The 17,284-nt window shown below is 45.4% G+C and overlaps 1 protein-coding gene across 2 annotated transcripts in view; it reads left to right on the top strand.

Moving 5' to 3' along the window:
• PYM1 (PYM homolog 1, exon junction complex associated factor) overlaps window positions 1-16,668 on the top strand; it is a 25,525-nt gene extending 8,857 nt beyond the window's left edge. For both annotated transcript variants that reach the window (XM_021715532.1, XM_008064035.2), the window contains exons 2-3: window positions 14,921-15,014; window positions 15,729-16,668. In XM_021715532.1, the coding sequence (XP_021571207.1) occupies window positions 14,921-15,014; window positions 15,729-16,212 (578 nt within the window). In that variant the 3' untranslated portion in view covers window positions 16,213-16,668. The remainder of the gene's footprint in view (window positions 1-14,920; window positions 15,015-15,728) is intronic.
• The last annotated feature ends 616 nt before the right edge of the window (window positions 16,669-17,284 follow it).

Here is a 17,284-nt window from a genome sequence, read left to right as displayed (position 1 = left end):
CCCTGTAGTCCCGGCTACTTGGAAGGCTGAGGTGGAAGGATCGCTGGAGCCCAGCAGGTTGAAGCTGCAGTGGCCGGGAGCGTGCCACTGCACTCCAGTCTGGGCGACAGAGTGAGACTCCAACTCAAAAAAAATTTTTTTTAATTTAAAAATTAAAAAATTAGCCTGGCTTGGTGACTCATGCTTGTAATCTCTCCACTTTGAGAGGTGAAGGCAAGAGGATCACCTGAGCCCATAGGTTTGAGACTAGCCTGGGTAACTTGGCATGACCTCGTCTTTACAATAAATCAAAAAATTAGCCAGGTATGGTATTGCACACTTATAGTTCCAACTACTTAGCAGTCTCAGAAGGATCGCCTGAACCCAGCAGGTCGAGGCTATATTGGCCACAAGTGTGCCACTGCACTCCAGCCTGGGTGACAGAGTGAGACTCTGACTAAAAAAAAAAAAAAAAAATCTAGCAGAGTGTGTTATAGTTTGGCCATGTACCCTGTCTTATCTTTCTTTCGTTATTGTACTTTTAGATTGTTTTCAAAATTTTTGTTACAAGAACTGTATGAATGTTTTTGTGCATAAATCTTTGCCTGCATTTAAGATGTTTTTCTTTTATTTTTTTGAATCAGAGTCTCACTCCTATCGCCCACGCTGGAGTACAATGCCATGCTCACAGCTACCATAGCCTCAACCTGGTAGCTAGAACTACAGGCACGCACCACCACACTGGGCGTAATTTTAAAAAATTTACACTGGGGTAATTTTAAAAAATTCATTGTAGGCTGGGGGCATGGTGGCTCAGCCTATAATCCCAGCACTTTGGGAGGCCGAGGTGAGAGGATTTCCTGAGCTGGGGGGTTCAAGACCAGTCTGGGCAAGTTAGTGAGATCTCACTTTTACAGTAAGTCACAAAAATTAGCCAGGTGTGGTGGTGTTCGTCTGTAGTTCCAGCTACTTGGAAGCCTGAGGCAGAAGGATCGCCTGAGCCCAGCAGGTTGAAGCTGCAGTGGCCGTGCATGAGTGTGCCACTGCACTCCAGCCTGGGTGACAGAGTGAGACTCTGACTCAAAAAAAAAAAAAAAAAATCTAGCAGACTCCAACTCAAAAAAAAAAAAAGTGTAGAGCCAAAGTCTTGCCATGTTGCTCAGGCTGGTCTTGAGCCCCTGAGCTCAGGCAATTCTCTAGCTTCTACCTCCCAAAGTGCGCCCGGCTATAGGGTTACTGCGCCCGGCTATAGGGCCATTTTCTTAGGATAGATTTCCTAGAAGTGGAAAGGTACAAAGACTTATTTTTTGCTAATTATAAAATTTGCAGGCAGCAAACACTCTCGCTACTGTCCTGCCCGTTGTGTCCCTCATAACATATCTTCCCTTAAATAAGTCTTTCTTAATTTGAAATAAATAATATAAAATAAATTCATGTTGATGGTAGAAAATTTGGAAAATATTTTCATAATTAGAACAAGATATAAATCATAAACATTACCTGGCTAATTCCAGAACCCAGAGATAACTCGTTGACTTTATTTTTATTTTTATTTTTTTTTGAGTTGAGTCTCACTCTGTCGCCCAGACTGGAGTGCAGTGGCCGCTCCCGGCCACTGCAGCCTCGACCTGCTGGGCTCTGGTGATTCTTCCGCCTCAGCCTTCCGAGTAGCCGGAATTACAGGCGCACGCTACCACACCCGGCTAATTTTTTGATTTATTATAGAGATGAGGTCTCGCCTGCCCAGGTGGGTCTCAAACCCGCGGGCTCAGGCAATCCACTCACCTCAGCCTCCCAAAGGCGCGGGATTACAGGCTGAGCCTATTTTTTTTTTTTTTTTGAGTTGGAGTCTCACTCTGTCCCCTAGGCTGGAGTGCCGTGGCACTCTCATGACCACTGCAGCCTCAACCTGCTGGGCTCAGGCAATCCTTCTGCCTCAGCCTTCCAAGTGACTGGAACTACAGGCACATGCTACCATGCCTGGCTAATTTTTTATTTACTGTAGAGACAAGGTCTTGTGAAGTTGCCCAGACTGGTCTTGAACCCGTGGACTCTGGCAGTCCTCTCACCTCAGCCTCCCAAAGTACTGGAATTAGGCGTAAGTCACCGCGCCCAGCCCAAATAAATGCTTTTTTTTTTTTTTAATTGAAGTCTCACTGTCACTCAGGCTGGAGTGCAGTGGCATGCTCATGGCCACCACAGCCTTGATCTGCTGGGCTTAGGTGATCCTTCTGCCTCAGCCTTCCAAGTAGCTGGAACTACAGACGTATGCCACCACACCCAGCTAATTTTTTTGTGTGTGATTTATTGTAAAGACGAGGTCTCACCAAGTTGCCCAGGCTGGTCTTGAATTCCCGGGCTCAGGCAGCCTCTCGCCTCGGCCTCCCAAAGTGCTGGAATTACAGGCTGAGCCACTGAACCACTGAGCCTGGCCTAATTTTTTGATTTTTTGGTAGAGATGGGGTCTTGTTATGTTGCCCAGGCTGGTCTTGAACTCCTGGGCTCAAGCAATCCTCCCACCCCGGCCTCCCAAAGTGCTAGAATTGCTGGTGTGAGCCATCACCGCCGACCTAGTTTTTCTTTCTATGCTCGTATGTTGCTGTCATAATTAGGATCATATGACTGTATTTCCCAAAATATGATCCTTGGAGCATTTAGTAGGCCTCTGAGATGTGCCACAAAACAAATAACTAAAGTAAAAATAAGGTTTCTATGCACAAGTAAATTTGAGAAACATGGTAAACCATATTACCATCTTGTATATTCACCTGAATAAGAACATACAGATTTACATAAGTGTTGCCATTGAAAACACAAAATCGGCCAGACTGGGTGGCTCAACCTGTAATCTAAGCACTTGGGAGGCCAAGGCAAGTGGATTGTCTGAGCCCACAGGTTTGAAACCAGCCCAGGCAACTTGGCGAGACCTCATCTCTACAATAAATAAAAAATTAGCCGGGCATGGTAGAGCGTACCTGCAGTTCCAGCTACTTGGAAGGCTGAGGCGGAAGGATCGCTGAGCCTAGACCCAACAAGTCAAGGCTGCGGTGGCCGTGAGCGTGCCTCACTGCACTCCAGCCTGGGCGACGGAGTGAGACTCTAACTCAAAAAAAAAAAAAAGAAAACACAAAATCTTTTTTCAGTGTTTATCCCAGAATCTTCCAACTTACTTAATTTTGGGGGATAGCTCCTGTTAACATCTTATGGAAGTAGTATTTTATATAAAACGCTTTGAAAAATGCTGCTAAATGATAGGACTATGGTATATTGCTATATTAGTTCACTTTCTTTTTTTTTTTTTTTTTTGAATTGGAGTCTCACTCTGTCACCCAGACTGGAAGGCAGTGGCTGCTCCTGGCCACTGCAGCCTCGGCCTGCTGGGCTCTGGCGATCCTTCCACCTCAGCCTTCTAAGTAGCAGGAACTACAGGCGTGCGCACCATGCCCGGCTAATTTTTTTTTTTTATTTATTGTAGAGATGAGGTCTCACCAAGTTGCCCAGGCAGGTCTTGAACCTGCGGGCTTAGGCAATCCACTCACCTCAGCCTCCCAAAGTGCTGGGATTATAGGCTGAGCCACCGAGCCCGGCTAGTTCACTTTCTACAAGAGTTTTATCAATGGCAGTATATGTATGTGCTGATTTTACCACTTGAGTGCATTGGTGTTTTCTTTTTTTTTTTTGAGTTAGAGTCTCACTCTACCGCCCAAACTGGAGTGCAGTGGCCGCTCCCGGCCACCGCAGCCTCGACCTGCTGGGCTCCGGCCATTCTTCCGCCTCAGCCTTCCAAGGAACTGGAATTACAGGCGTGTGCTACAGCCCGGCTAATTTTTTTATTTATTGTAGAGATGAGGTCTGGCCAAGTTGCCCAGGCGGGTCTCAAACCTGCGGGCTCAGGCAATCCACTCACCTCAGCCTCCCAAAGTGCTGGGATTACAGGCTGAGCCACCAAGCCTGGCTTGGTGTTTTCATCTTTACAAATTCTACTTTGAAGAATCTGTGCCGTCTTACCCCAGGGATCTGTGCGCCCACGGACTTTGGTATCTATGGAAGGTGGGAGAGGGGAACGTTCTGGAACCAATTCCCCACGGATACAGAGGGAAAACTGTGTTGTGCTTATGAATCATTTCAAATTTTAATTATCTCTATTTATAATGATTGTGCATAATACTTTTACATTCACAAAATAAGCAAAGCTGGAAAAACCAAAAGGTTTAATTTGAAAATAGGGCTCAGCCGGACTTGGCTCAGCCTGTAATCCCAGCGCTTTGGGAAGCCAGGGCGAGTGGATTGCCTAAGCCCATGGATTCGAGACCAGCCCAGGCAATTTAGCGAGACTTTGTCTCTACAATAAATCAAAAAAATTAACCAGGTGTGGTAGTGCACGCCTGTAGTTCCAGCTATTTGGAAGGCTGAGAGGAAGGATTGCCAGAGCTCAGCAGGTTGATGCTGGGGTGGCTGTGAGTGTGCCACTGCACTCCAGCCTGGACTCATTACCTGTGGCAGGAGAATTAGTCTATTTCATGACATGAAAACTGAGTTATTTGAAAGAGAATCATCAGTGCTTTGTAGAAAAAAGCTATAAATGACTACTGAGTTTAATGACCAGAAGCAAATCAGACCTCTAATTAGTCTCAAGACTGTTTCTTGTAAGTTTTCTACAAAACACGTGTTTCTTATACAGTAAATTTCAAGAGAACTAACAAAAAGCTAAAAACTAAAAAAATTCTGCTTTGATAGAAAGCGATATTTTATTGTTTTAATTTCTGTTTCCTTTGATTATTAGTGAGGTTGAAGATTTTTTTTGTTTTTGTTTTTCTTTTTGAGTTGGAGTCTCACTCTGTTGCACAGACTGGAGTGCAATGACGCACTCATGGCCACTGGAACCTTGACCTGCTGGGCTCAGGTGATCCTTCTGCCTCAGCCTCCCAAGTAGCTGGAACTATATGCACATGCCACCATGCCTGGTTAATTTTCCGATTTATTGTAGAGACAAGGTCTTGCTAGTTGCCCAGGCTGATCTCGAATCCATGAGCTCAGGCAGTCCTCCTACCTCAGTCTCCCAAAGTGCTGGGATTACAGGCATGAACCATCATGCCCAGGCTTTTTTGTATTTTTAAAATTTGTAACACAATATAAAGTGTAAAGAACATAGCCTTTGAAACCCACAGCCTGGGTTGGAATTCTGATGTAATTTAGTAACTATGTAACTTTGCAGAAGTTATTACTTTTCTCATCATCTGTAAGACTGGAATAATACTTTGTAGAGTTGTGAAAATGAAGTAAAACAATGTATATAAACACTGAGCAATGAAAATGAAATAAGACAATGTGTGTAAGCACTGAGCACTGTACTTGGCAGGCAAGCACTCAGTAAAGGGTAGCTGCTGTTTTTTGTGGAATTGACTATCAAATTTACATATGGAGCCCAGTGCTTTGGCTCATGCTGTAATCCCAGCACTTTGGGAGGCTGAGGCAGGAAGACTGGTTGAGCTCTGTAGTTTGAGACCAGCCTGGGCAAGAAAGTGAGACCTTTTCTATACAAAAAAATTAGCTGGACGTGGTGGTGCTCGCCTTGTAGTCTCAGTGTGGCAGGATTTTACAGAATCAGTTGGGACACCGAGGCCAGGAAGCAGTTTTATTCATGCTGGCACTGGTTCCGCAGATTCACATCCAAAGGCTGAGCCCTGAGCCCCCGGGGGCATTGCCTTTTATACATTTTTAGCTTCTTTGCCCCCCCCATAAGTATTACATGTTAGTAACATACAGGCTAATTGGATATTTCACAGTTCAAGTTTATAGCAGAGTTATACATGCACAATACAGATTGGGACTACATTCCTTTCTAACACAAATCTTTCAAGTAAGTTCTTATGGTGCTAGGACTCTTTCATTTTTCTGGGAAGGCTTTTATCTTACTGTATTAAGGGGGCCCCTACTCTGTCCTGGGAAGGTCTTCATCTTACTAGGCTTGGGGGAAGGGCTCCCTGCCTCACCAGCTACTCCAGAGGCTGAGGCATAAGGATCACCTGAGCCCAGGACGTTGAGGCTGCAGTGAGTTGCAGTAGTGCCATTGTACTCCAGCTGGGGCAACATTGAGACCCTGATTAAAAAAAACAAACAAACATATGGGCCAATCATTCTTACATTTAAGATATTAATAATAGCCAGGCTCGGTGTGTCTCAGCCTGTAATCCCGAGTCTTTGGGAGGCTGAGGTGAGTGGATTGCCTGAGCCCACGGGTTCGAGACCCTCCTGGGCAGCGAGATTTCATCTCTACAATAAATCAAAAAATCAACTGGGTGTGGTAGCACATGCCTGTAATCCTGGCTACTTGGAAGGCTGAGGCGGAAGGATCGCCGGAGCCCAGCAGGTCGAGGCTGCGGTGGCCAGGAGCGGCCACTGCACTCTAGTCTGGGCGACAGAGTGAGACTCCCACTCAAAAAAAAAAGATACTAATATTAGCACAAACCGCTTTTTAAATTTATCACATACTGCATTTTTGCCTATACGCTAGTGAAACTGGACTATATAAGAGACAGAACAACAGCAGTGCAATGATTGTGTAAGTTTTGGCATCAGATTTGAGTTCAGCTTACAGCTACATGCTACCTTTGTGACCTTGGGTGTGTCCTTAATCTCTTGAAGACTGTTTCTTCAGCTGTTACCCAGTGTTTAGATTAAAAAAGATAATCTGTGCAAAGTTTCTGGTGTAGTGTAGCTGCTTATTAATAAACTTTTTCCTAATCTTTTTCTTTTTTTTTTTTTTGAGTTAGAGTCTCACTCTGTCACCAGGCTGGAGTGTAGTATCACGCTCACGGCCACTGTAGCCTCTACATGCTGGTCTCAGGTGATCCTTCTGCCTCAGCCTTCCAAGTAGCTGGAACCACAGGCACGTGCCACCAAACCCAGCTAATTTTTTGGTTTATTGTATAGACAAGATCTCGCCCAGACTAGTCTTGAACCCCTGGACTCAGGCAATCCTCTCGCTTCTGCCTCTCAAAGTGCTGGGAATATAGGCATGAGCCATTGCACCCGGCAATTTTTTGATTTATCGGAGAGACGAGATCTTGCCAAGTTGCCCAGGCTGGTCTAGAACCCCTGGGCTCTAGCAATCCTCTTGCCTCTGTCTCCCAAAGAACAGGGATTTTTTTTTTTTGAGTCAAAGTCTCACTGTCACCCAGGCTTGAGTACAGTGGCATGCTAACGGCCACCGCAGCCTCGACCTGCTGGGCTCCGGCAATCCTTCCACCTCAGCCTTCCACGTTGCTGGAACTACAGGTGTATGCTACCACGTACGGCTAATTTTTTGATTTGTTGTAGAGACGAGGTCTCGCCATATTGCCCAGGTTGGTATCAAACCCGTGGGCTCAGGCAGTTCCCTTGTCTCTGCCTCCCACAGTGCTGAGATTACAGGTGTGAGCCACTGCTGCCGGCTAAATTGTTCTTAACATACTGTGAGTTTTTATTGTTATGCTTTTGCTTGTTGTTCCTTTTAGAATTCTTTTTCCCTTCCTTTCTCTGCCTGCAGAGATAGTGACTGCTGATTTGGTTTTTGTTGTTATTATTACGGCTCATCTTCAAGTAGGTTTTCCTGTCACTTTCCGCCATCAAATGTGTGAGTATTCCTTTTATCTCTTATTTGTGTGTATCAATTTCTTTTAGGATCCTTAGGGCATGTTCACTTTTGTCCTTCCTTGCATAGTTTTCCCATCTCCGTCTTACTTAGACTGTCAACTCTTGAAATTAGGGACCATCTTACTCATCTTGATAATCCCTGTAGCGCTTAGTATAGTACCTTTCTCATAGGAGGCTTTCAGTAAATGTTTATTGCATTTAACGAATTTGTAGTCTGGCTTCTGACCACCATACTTTTTCCTGAGGTTATATTCTTGGAGATAACCAGGGATTTCCAAATTGCCAAAACCAGTAACCCTTTTCTCAGTCACTGGATCCTTTCCTTGATCTCTGTGTTGTGTTAATAGTGTTAATCACCTGCCCCCTCAGAACAGGATTTAATACCGTTGATCACCTACCCTCGCTTAAAAATTCTTGGTCCCCACGGCATCCTGGTTCTCCTTTGCTATGAATCATTGCACCTTTTCCTTGAGGGAAATGATCGTGACCATTTCTCCAGGGTTGTTCCTCCAGCTCTGATTTTCTCTTTATGTTTTCTCTGCGTTGGAAACCATATCCCGGTCTTATTATTGGCCATGAGACCATCCCTAGTCTCGGATCTGTGACTTGATCTCTTTGCTTATTTGACACTGCCCTAGGGCCTCAACACACCTTTAACACCTTTAACTTCCCTTAGTCCCTTGTAGCTGTCCCGAGCCTTGCTGTGTTGTCTCCACTGTCTTCCTGCAGCCCCTGAAAACAAGGCCTTTTCAGTTTAAGGGTTTTTTATGGCTAATAGATTTGAGGAAACAGATTACAAAACAGCAGATGTGGGAAAATGACAAAGCTTAAAAATTTCTTTTAGCAGTAGGCCTCAATCTGTAGTTTCTGACTCTCTCAAAGATGTTTTCTGAAAGTCCTGATATTCTGCCCTTGGTTTTTTTGTAGGGGTGGGAACCGCCAAACCTCTCCCTTCTTTTTGACTTCACCCTTGGATACCATCAAGGCCAGAGGATGGAACCATGATAACATAAAATAGGTGCTTCTTTGTGATAATGGGCTATTTGCATCTCTGAGGGGTTCCACACAGAATGGCCATTCAAGAAGCTTCTGTCCTGTAGCTCACAATCTATCTTTACCTCTTAAGCCTTAACTATAATCTCTATGCAACTAATTTAAATATGTGTTTCTAGTATTGTTCTTTCCCCCCTGATTCCATGTCAAACACTGCTTGTCTAGAATTGAATTAGTTGTTTTCACAAAGTTGTCTTCTTCTCTGGATGTTGTTTGTCAGTGGTTTTTATTCTCCCAATTTTCCAAATTCAGGAGTGACATTATAATCAGTTTGTTTATCTGTGTTCTTGTCTATTATCTTTCTCACTAGAATGTATACTATAAAAAGGCAAGAACCTTGCTTGTTTCACTCATTGTTGTGTCCCCAGCTTCTGTTATTGTGCCTTGCACAAGAGTAAGTGCTCAATAAACCCTTAAAATCCATGTGTGAGTAAATGTTATTATAATGTGCCTTACTTACTCACAATGAGAAGTAAGATATTTGGTTTTTAAATTTTTGAGCCAGAGACTCACTCTGACACCCAGACTGGATGGAGTGCAGTGGTACCATCATGGCTCACCACAGTCTAAACCCCCTAGGCTCAGCCAATCTTTCCTCTTCAGCCTCCTGGGTAGCTGGGAATACAGGCATGTGCACCACACCTGCCTAATTTTTTGACCTTTTGTAGAGACAGGGTCTCACTATGTTGCCTAGGCTGGTCTCTTGAACTCCTGGGCTCAAGTGATCCTCCCACCTCAGCCTCCCAAAGTGCTGGGATTATAGGTGTGAGCCATGGTGCCTGGCCAAAAGTAAGAGAGTACACATAAAAAGCACCAGATTAAATCTACGAAATCACTGTTTTGATTATTTCCTCTAATTCAATCTTGTTAGGTCTTCAGAGGTCCTGTTGATTTATCCTTCATAATGAATTTATCTTTCATTTTCCTTTTGATACTCATAGAGACCATCTAAATCAAGTCTGCAGCTATTGCTTTCCTTTTTCTTCCTTTTAGTTTATGGCACACATTTTCAGGTAAATGTTAGAAGCATTGCTTTGAGCAGATCACCTGTATTTCCTTATTGGCCTTCGACATCCTTTAGCGTGAAGCTTTAGTCTAAACTCTATGGAGACTGGAGACCTTTCATAGTCTAATTTACCCCTAATCATTTTTCCCATTGCACATGCTTTTTGCCCAAAACATACTGGATTCTTGCCATTGCCTAATATGATACTTACATTTATTTATTCATTTATTCAGTTGATATTTACTGTCTTCTGTAGGTCAGGTTCTTTGCTACAAAGTTCAAAGACAGTCTCTGCTCTCAAACAAACAAACATTTATGCTCAAAATTAGAGCACAATAAAGGCCAAAACAGGTGCTGTGAGTGCACAAAGGGCAACTTCTAACCTGACTTGGGATGGAGAGGTCAGGGAAAACTGCCTTGAGCTTATACTTGAACTTGACCTTTAAAGACCAGTCAGAATTGACTAAGATAAACAAGTAAAGTCTATTCCAGGCCAAGAGAAGCAAAAGCAACAAGGCATAGAGAACAGAGGGTGGGTCAGGGTGAGCTTTGTGAATGTTTCCGTGGCTACCGCAGAGAGAACGGCTAGATACCGAGAGGCTTAAACTAGCAAGAGCTGGATCCAGAAGGCCTTGGATGTGCGACTCCATCCTCCATGTAATACCGGAGAGCGGCAGGAATCCAGGAAGAATTCTAGGTAGTGGCGTGGCTAGGTCTGTTTTTGCTCTTGCTCAGATCCCTAGACCTGAAGACTTCCCTTTCTCTTTCCTCAGCCACACCCCCACCTCCACCTGTCTAAATCCGGCTTCCAGGGACCACAATGAATACTGTGTCCTCCACCAGATCTTTTATGAATTACCTGGTCAAGAGTAATTTCGCCCTCCTTTGCGTACCTGTAATTCTCCAAGCCACTTAGGCTTGAAAACCTAAAATAATATACTTTAAAAGCTCACAATAAGCCGGGCTCAGTGGTTCATCCTGTAATCCCGCACCTTGGGAGGCTGAGGTGAGTGGATTGCCTGAGCCAGCGGGTTCGAGACCTGCCTGGGCAACTTGACAGACCTCATCTCTACAATAAATCAAAAAACTAGCCGGGTGTGATAGCCCGCGCCTGTAGTTCCAGCTACTTGGAAGGCTGAGGTGGAAGGATTGCCGGAGCCCAGCAGGCTGCAGTGGCTGGGAACGGCCACTGCACTCCAGTCTGAGCGACAGAGTGAGACTCCAACTCAAAAGTAAATAAATAAATAAATAAATAAAAACTCACAATATAGCAACAACATTAATGAGAAAAAGTATACATAATTTTCATGATTGCAAATTCTTTTCTAAAATTATAAATATATTTAATTGTTGAAATCATGGTGTATATATAATTTTATGTTTTACATTACATAGTTTTTTGAAAACTTAAATCATTATTTATTTATTTATTTTTTGAGTTGAAGTCTTACTCCGTTGCCCAGGCTGGAGTGCAGTGGCATGATCACGGCCACCCCAGCCTCAACCTGCTGGGCTCAGACAAACCTGCCTCAGCCTTCCAAGTAGCTGGAACTACAGGCGTACACCACCACACCTGGCTAATTTTTTGATTTATTGTAGAGACAGCATCTTGCCAAGCTGCCCAGACTGGTCTCAAACCTGTGGGCTCAGGCAGTAGTCCTTTCACCTCAGCCTCCCAAAGCACTGGGACCACAGGCTTGAACCACTGCACCCGGCTTAATTATTATTATTTTTTATTCTCATTTCTTATTTGGCTACTCCTGATTTCCTTCTCTTTAATCATTATTTTTAACATGTATTATATATAGTCATTCCTGTATAATCAGGAATGTCAGTGTTAAGTTTGTTTTTAATTTTTATCTGTTTGTTGATAATGCCACGATTTTCACATAATTATCTCTTCCCCTCTTCTTCTTTTTTTTGTTTTTTTGAGTCAGACACTCACTCTGTCACCCAGGCTGGAGTGCAATGGCATGCTCACGGCCACTGCAGCCTCGACCTGCTGGATTCAGGCAATCCTTCCACCTCAGCCTTCCAAGTAGCTAGAACGACAGGCATGCACCACCACGCCTGACTAATTTTTTGATTTATTGTAGAGATGAGGTCTTGTCAGTGTGCCCCGGCTGGTCTCAAATCCCGGAGCTCAGGCAATCTCTCATCTCTGTCTCCCAAAGTGCTGGGATTACAGGCGTGAGTGCCTGGTGGCTCTTTTCTTATTTTTTTGACTTTTCCTTTTGGAACTATTTTCTTATGCTAAATTCTCAAGATTGGGCTTACTAAAACAAAGTATGTTGACTTATTTTGATTTCTAACCCTCCTACCCTTCCCCTAGTCAGTGAATGACCAAGTGTTATTGATCCTTTGATATTGTATCTGGCATCAGCTTCTTCCTTTCCATTCTCACTGTTTCAGCCAATTCTGCCCTTTCATGCCAGGATTATTGCCATATTTTTTCCCGAACTGGTTTCACAGTCTCCGATGTTTTCCTTTTCCAAGTCACCCTCTTATCATGCTAGCTTAATTGCTCTAAAATGCTGCTTTGGATAAAGAATTCATTCATTCATCCAAAGCCCTAAAACAATACTTTGAATAAAGGGTTCATTCATTTGACAGATATTTATTGAATGCATGCCATGTGCCAGATATTAAACTCCTTAACTGGCATTCAATGTCTGAACATTCAGCCCTCTCGCTGGCTCAGCCACACTGATCTGCCATTTCCTGAAAATGCCATCTACATTCTCATGTTTGGATTTTTGTTTTAGAATGAATGTCTGTTTCAGATCTACCCTGTCTCCCTTTTCATTTACTTTGGTCTGTCCCTTTCTTCAAAGCAGCCCTGGTCTCAGTCCTCCCTCCACGAAGCCTCTTGGTTTTTTCACTTGGTTTTTCTCTTGTCTCCACATTGTCACAGCTAGGCAGATGATATCCTTAGTGTTTCCTTAGAGTTTTTCTTTCACTCAACCAGATACAATCGAAATTCTTTGACTTTGTTTTTAAGGCTCTCTACGATGGCCCCATTTTTCTTTTTTTTTTTTTTGAGTTGGAGTCTCACTCTGTTGCCCAAACTGGAGTGCAATGGCCGCTCCCGGCCACCGCAGGCTTGACCTGTTGGGCTCCGGCGATCCTTCCGCCTCAGCCTTCTGAGTAGCCGGAATTACAGGCATGCGCTACCATGCCCGGCTGTTTTTTTTAATTTATTGTGGAGATGAGGTCTTTCCAAGTTGCCCAGGCGGGTCTTGAACCCGTGGGCTCAGGCAATCCACTCACCTCAGCCTCCCAAAGGCATGGGATTACAGGTTGAGCCACCGAGCCCGGCTGATGGCCCCATTTTTCATTTCCAGCCTGGCTTCCTGTTATTCCCTAACATGAACTGCCTGACTCACCTGGACCTCTCTCTGTTTCCATTCCCACACCCATGACTTTCTCTGATCATGTTTTTTCTTCCATCTCATCCAGCTGTGAATCACCTGTGAAGGTGGAATCTTGTCCATTTTCTGTAACCTTTTTTGTTTTAATTTATTAATGAGTTTTTTTCTTTCTTTTTTTTTTTTTTTTTTGAGTTGGAGTCTCACTCTTGTTGCCCAGGCTGGAGTGCAGTGTCATGCTCATGGCCATCACAGGCTCAACCTGCTGGGCTCAGGCAATCCTTCTGCCTCAGCCTTCCAAGTAGCTAGAACTATAGGCATGCGCAACCACACTCGGCTTATTTTTTGATTTATTGTAGAGACAAGGTTTCACCAGGTTGCCCAGGCTGGTCTCGAAGCCCTGAGCTTAGACAGTCCTCTTGTCTCCGCCTCCCAAAGTGCTGGCATTACAGCCTTGAGCCACTGTACCTGGCTTTTTTTTTTGAGTCAGAGTCTCACTCTGTTGCCCAGGCTGGAGTGCAGTGGCATGCTCACAGTCACTGCAGCCTCGACTGGCTGGGCTCAGACAATCCTACCTCAACCTTCCAAGTAGCTGGAACTATAGGCATGCGCCACCACTCCTGGCTAATTTAAAAAAAAAATTTATTGTAGTGACGAGGTCTCACCATGTTGCCCAGGCTGGTCTCAAACCTGTGGACTCAGGCAATCCTCACCTTGGCCTCCCAAAGTGCTGTGATTATAGGCATGAGCCACTGTGCCTGGCCTAATAGACTTTTCTGATGAGATTAACAAATATGATCTATTTTTTTTTTTTAGTTGGAGTCTCATTCAGTTGCCCAGGCTGCAGTACAGTGGCATGCTCACGGCCACCACAGCCTCGACCTGCTGGGCTCAGGCGATCCTTCCACCTCAGCCTTCCAAGCAGCCAGAACTACAGGCGAGCACTACCATGCCCGGCTAATTTTTTTTATTTATTGTAGAGATGAGGTCTCACCAGGTTGCCTGGGCTGGTCTCGAACCCGCAGAAAACTCGCCTTGGCCTTCCAAAGTGCTGGGATTATGGGCTGAGCCACCAAGGCCAGCCATGATCTCTTTTTAACATTGCATAATGAAATGCATAATACCACAAAATAACTGTGTGAAGGGATTCCTGAAATAAAAAAGTTTGAGGACCTCTATACATGATCCTGCAACTTGTCTTTTCACATAGTATATCATGAATTCTTCAGTGTCAGAACATTTATATCTAATGTTCTTTTTAATAAGAGTATGGTATTCTTCCATTGTGTGGTTGAACCAAATCTATTTAATCATTCATTTATTGATGGCCATTTAAGTTGCTTTCAGCTTTTTGCTAGTTTAAATAATTAACCAGTACCCTTTATGTACATCTTTGTGCACTGGTGCTTATATATCTGTAATATGGAATCCTAAAATTCGGCCTATTTTTTTAAGGACCATCTAAATAAAATTTCCCCTTCTCTACCACACCTCCTGTCATTTCTCCTCCCTGTGGTTCTTGTTTTTGCCCCTTTTTTGTCTCTTGTTCATTGATTGCTTTTCATGTTCCCATGCCATTGCCTTGTGTTTTTAAAAAATTCTTCCTCGGTGTGCCTGTCCTGTCTTGCCAACTAAAGTATAAAAAAATGGAAGCTTCTTGAGGGCGAGGATGTTGTGTTGCACAGTGCATAGACACTCAATAAATAAGGAGAGAGGGATCGAGGGTTGGTATGAGAAAAGCTGCCCTAGCAGTTGCATTTGGTGGATGGATGGGTGCTGAGGGAAACTGTGGATGTATGTTTATAAATTCTTCTCTCATCCTGGGAAATGTCTGGAGACAAGATTAAGTAACTCTCCAACTTAATTTTTCTCATTTTAGGCAAGTACATCGCCTCGACACAGAGACCTGACGGGACTTGGCGCAAGCAGCGGAGGGTGAAAGAAGGCTATGTGCCCCAGGAGGAGGTCCCAGTGTGCGTGGTTAGGCTGGAGGAGGGGTGTTTAATGGGGTCCCCACTGGGGGATAGAATATCCTTGTGTCCGCAGGTTCAGGGAAGACTCTCCTGAGCCCCAAGGTAATGGAAGGAGGGACAGTACCTGAGACAGGAGAGGAAGGGGCTGGGATTCAGGGCCGAGTGAGGGTTCCAGGGGACTAGTCCTGTTCCTGTGGCTGCTGTTCATCAGAACCTCCAAATGGCATTCAGAGATCCAGAGCCTGGGTTCCAGGGACCCTCCTACAATCTCTCCTGCAGAGCGAAGTTGGGGAGGGCCATAAAGAGAGGAAGGAAGCAGGACTGCACTGATGGTGAAGTGATCTGGAAGGTCAAGAAAAGGGTTTGCCAGGTCGGGTTGCCCACACCTGTAATCCCAGCACTTTGGGAAGTGGAGGTGAGAGGATTGACTGAGCTCAGGGGTTTGAGGCCAGCCTGGGGAATTTGGCAATACCTGGTCTCTACAATAAATCAAGAAAAATTAGCTGGGTGTGGTGGTGCATGCCTGTGTTTCCAACTACTTGGAAGGCTGAGGCAGAAGGATAACCTGAGCCCAGCAGGTCGAGGCTGCGGTGGCCGTGAGCGTGCCACTGCACTCCAGCCTGGGCGACAGTGAGACTCCAACTCAAAAGAAAAAAGGGTTAAAAAAAGTCAGCAATTCTTTGAAGTTTTGTTGACATGTTCTGTTTCCTGCAGATATGAAAACAAGTATGTGAAGTTTTTCAAGAGTAAGCCAGACCTGCCCCCGGGGCTGAGCCCTGAGGCCACCGCTCCTGCCACCCCATCCAGGCCTGAAGGCGGTGAACCAGGCCTCTCCAAGACAGCCAAACGTAACCTGAAGCGAAAGGAGAAGAGGCGGCAACAGCAGGAGAAGGGAGAGGCAGAGGCCTTGAGCCGGACTCTGGATAAGGTGTCGCTGGGAGAGACAGCCCAGCTCCCCAGTGCCCCACAGGGCTCCCGGGCAGCCCCTACAGCTGCCTCCGAGCAGCCTGACGCAGCCGCCACCACTGAGAAAGCCAAGAAGATAAAGAGCCTAAGGAAGAAGCTTCGGCAGGTGGATGAGCTGCAGCAGCGGATCCAGGCTGGGGAGGTCACCCAGCCCAGCAAAGAGCAGCTGGAGAAGCTCGCGAGAAGGAGGGCGCTGGAAGAGGAGTTAGAGGACTTGGAGCTGGGCCTGTGAGGCCCGTGGGCATAGGGAACGAACTGCAGAACAAACCGTGGGGCTCTCTGGGGCCCGGGGGCACGTGGGCCGCAGAGTCAGGAGGGATCCCCCACACTGGCTCGCGTCCACCTCTTACGGCCCAGCTCTGTTCTCCAGAGCCCAGCCTCTCCCTCCTTCCTTCTCTTGTTTTCCCAACTCCTGATTTTTGGACTTGTCCCTCCCATCCCCAGTGTTTGAAATCTCAGTGACTACTCTAGGTACCTTTGCTGCTGATTTGGGTGTCTTGTTTAACAGAAAATCGAGTGGGTGGGAATCTCCCAGAGAACTGAGACTGAGGGCAGACAGAGAACGCCCAGGTCTTGGAGTCTTGGTTCCTGTTCACAGTGTTTCTGGGTTATTTCCCTCCATTCCGCCATTCCTCACCTTTTTTTTTTTTTTTTTTAAAGAACGAGAATAAACACAAGTAGACATGTCTGACTTTGCCTATTTCTTTTCAGCTCCTAGTAGGTGTTTTATCCCCTAGTTTGGCACAGGGAGACCAATATTGGGAGTAATATTTATTTTTTTGTTTTTTTGGGTCAGAGTCTTACTCTGTCACCCAGGGTGGAATGCAGTGGCATGTTCACGGCCACCGCAGCCTTGACCTGCTGGGCTTAGGTGATCATTCCGCCTCAATCTTCCAAGTAGCCGGAACTACAGGCATGCGCCACCATGCCCAGCTAATTTTTTGATTTATTGTAGAGACCAGATCTCATCAAGTTGCCCAGGCTGGTCTCAAACCCCTGGGCTCAGGCAATCCTCTCGCCTCAGCCTCCCAAAGTGCTAGGATTACAGGTGTGAGCCACAGCACCCAACTTATTTTAACTTTTATTTTATTTTTTTGAGTTGGAGTCTCACTCTGTCGCCCAGACTGGAGTGCAGTGGCTGCTCCTGTCCACCGCAGCCTCGCCTGCTGGGCTCCAGCGATCCTTCCGCCTCAGCCTTCCGAGTAGCCAGAATTACAGGCATGCACTACCACGCCCGGCTGATTTTTTTATTTATTGTAGAGATGAGGTCTCGCTGCCCAGGTGGGTCTCGAACCCGCGGGCGC

Source organism: Carlito syrichta, unplaced genomic scaffold, assembly GCF_000164805.1.
Source record: "Carlito syrichta isolate Samal-C Ts95f unplaced genomic scaffold, Tarsius_syrichta-2.0.1 Scaffold307179, whole genome shotgun sequence".
Lineage (NCBI taxonomy): Eukaryota > Metazoa > Chordata > Mammalia > Primates > Tarsiidae > Carlito > Carlito syrichta.
The sequence above is the reverse complement of the archived record's forward strand: the minus strand, read 5'-3'. Positions and strand labels throughout refer to the sequence as shown.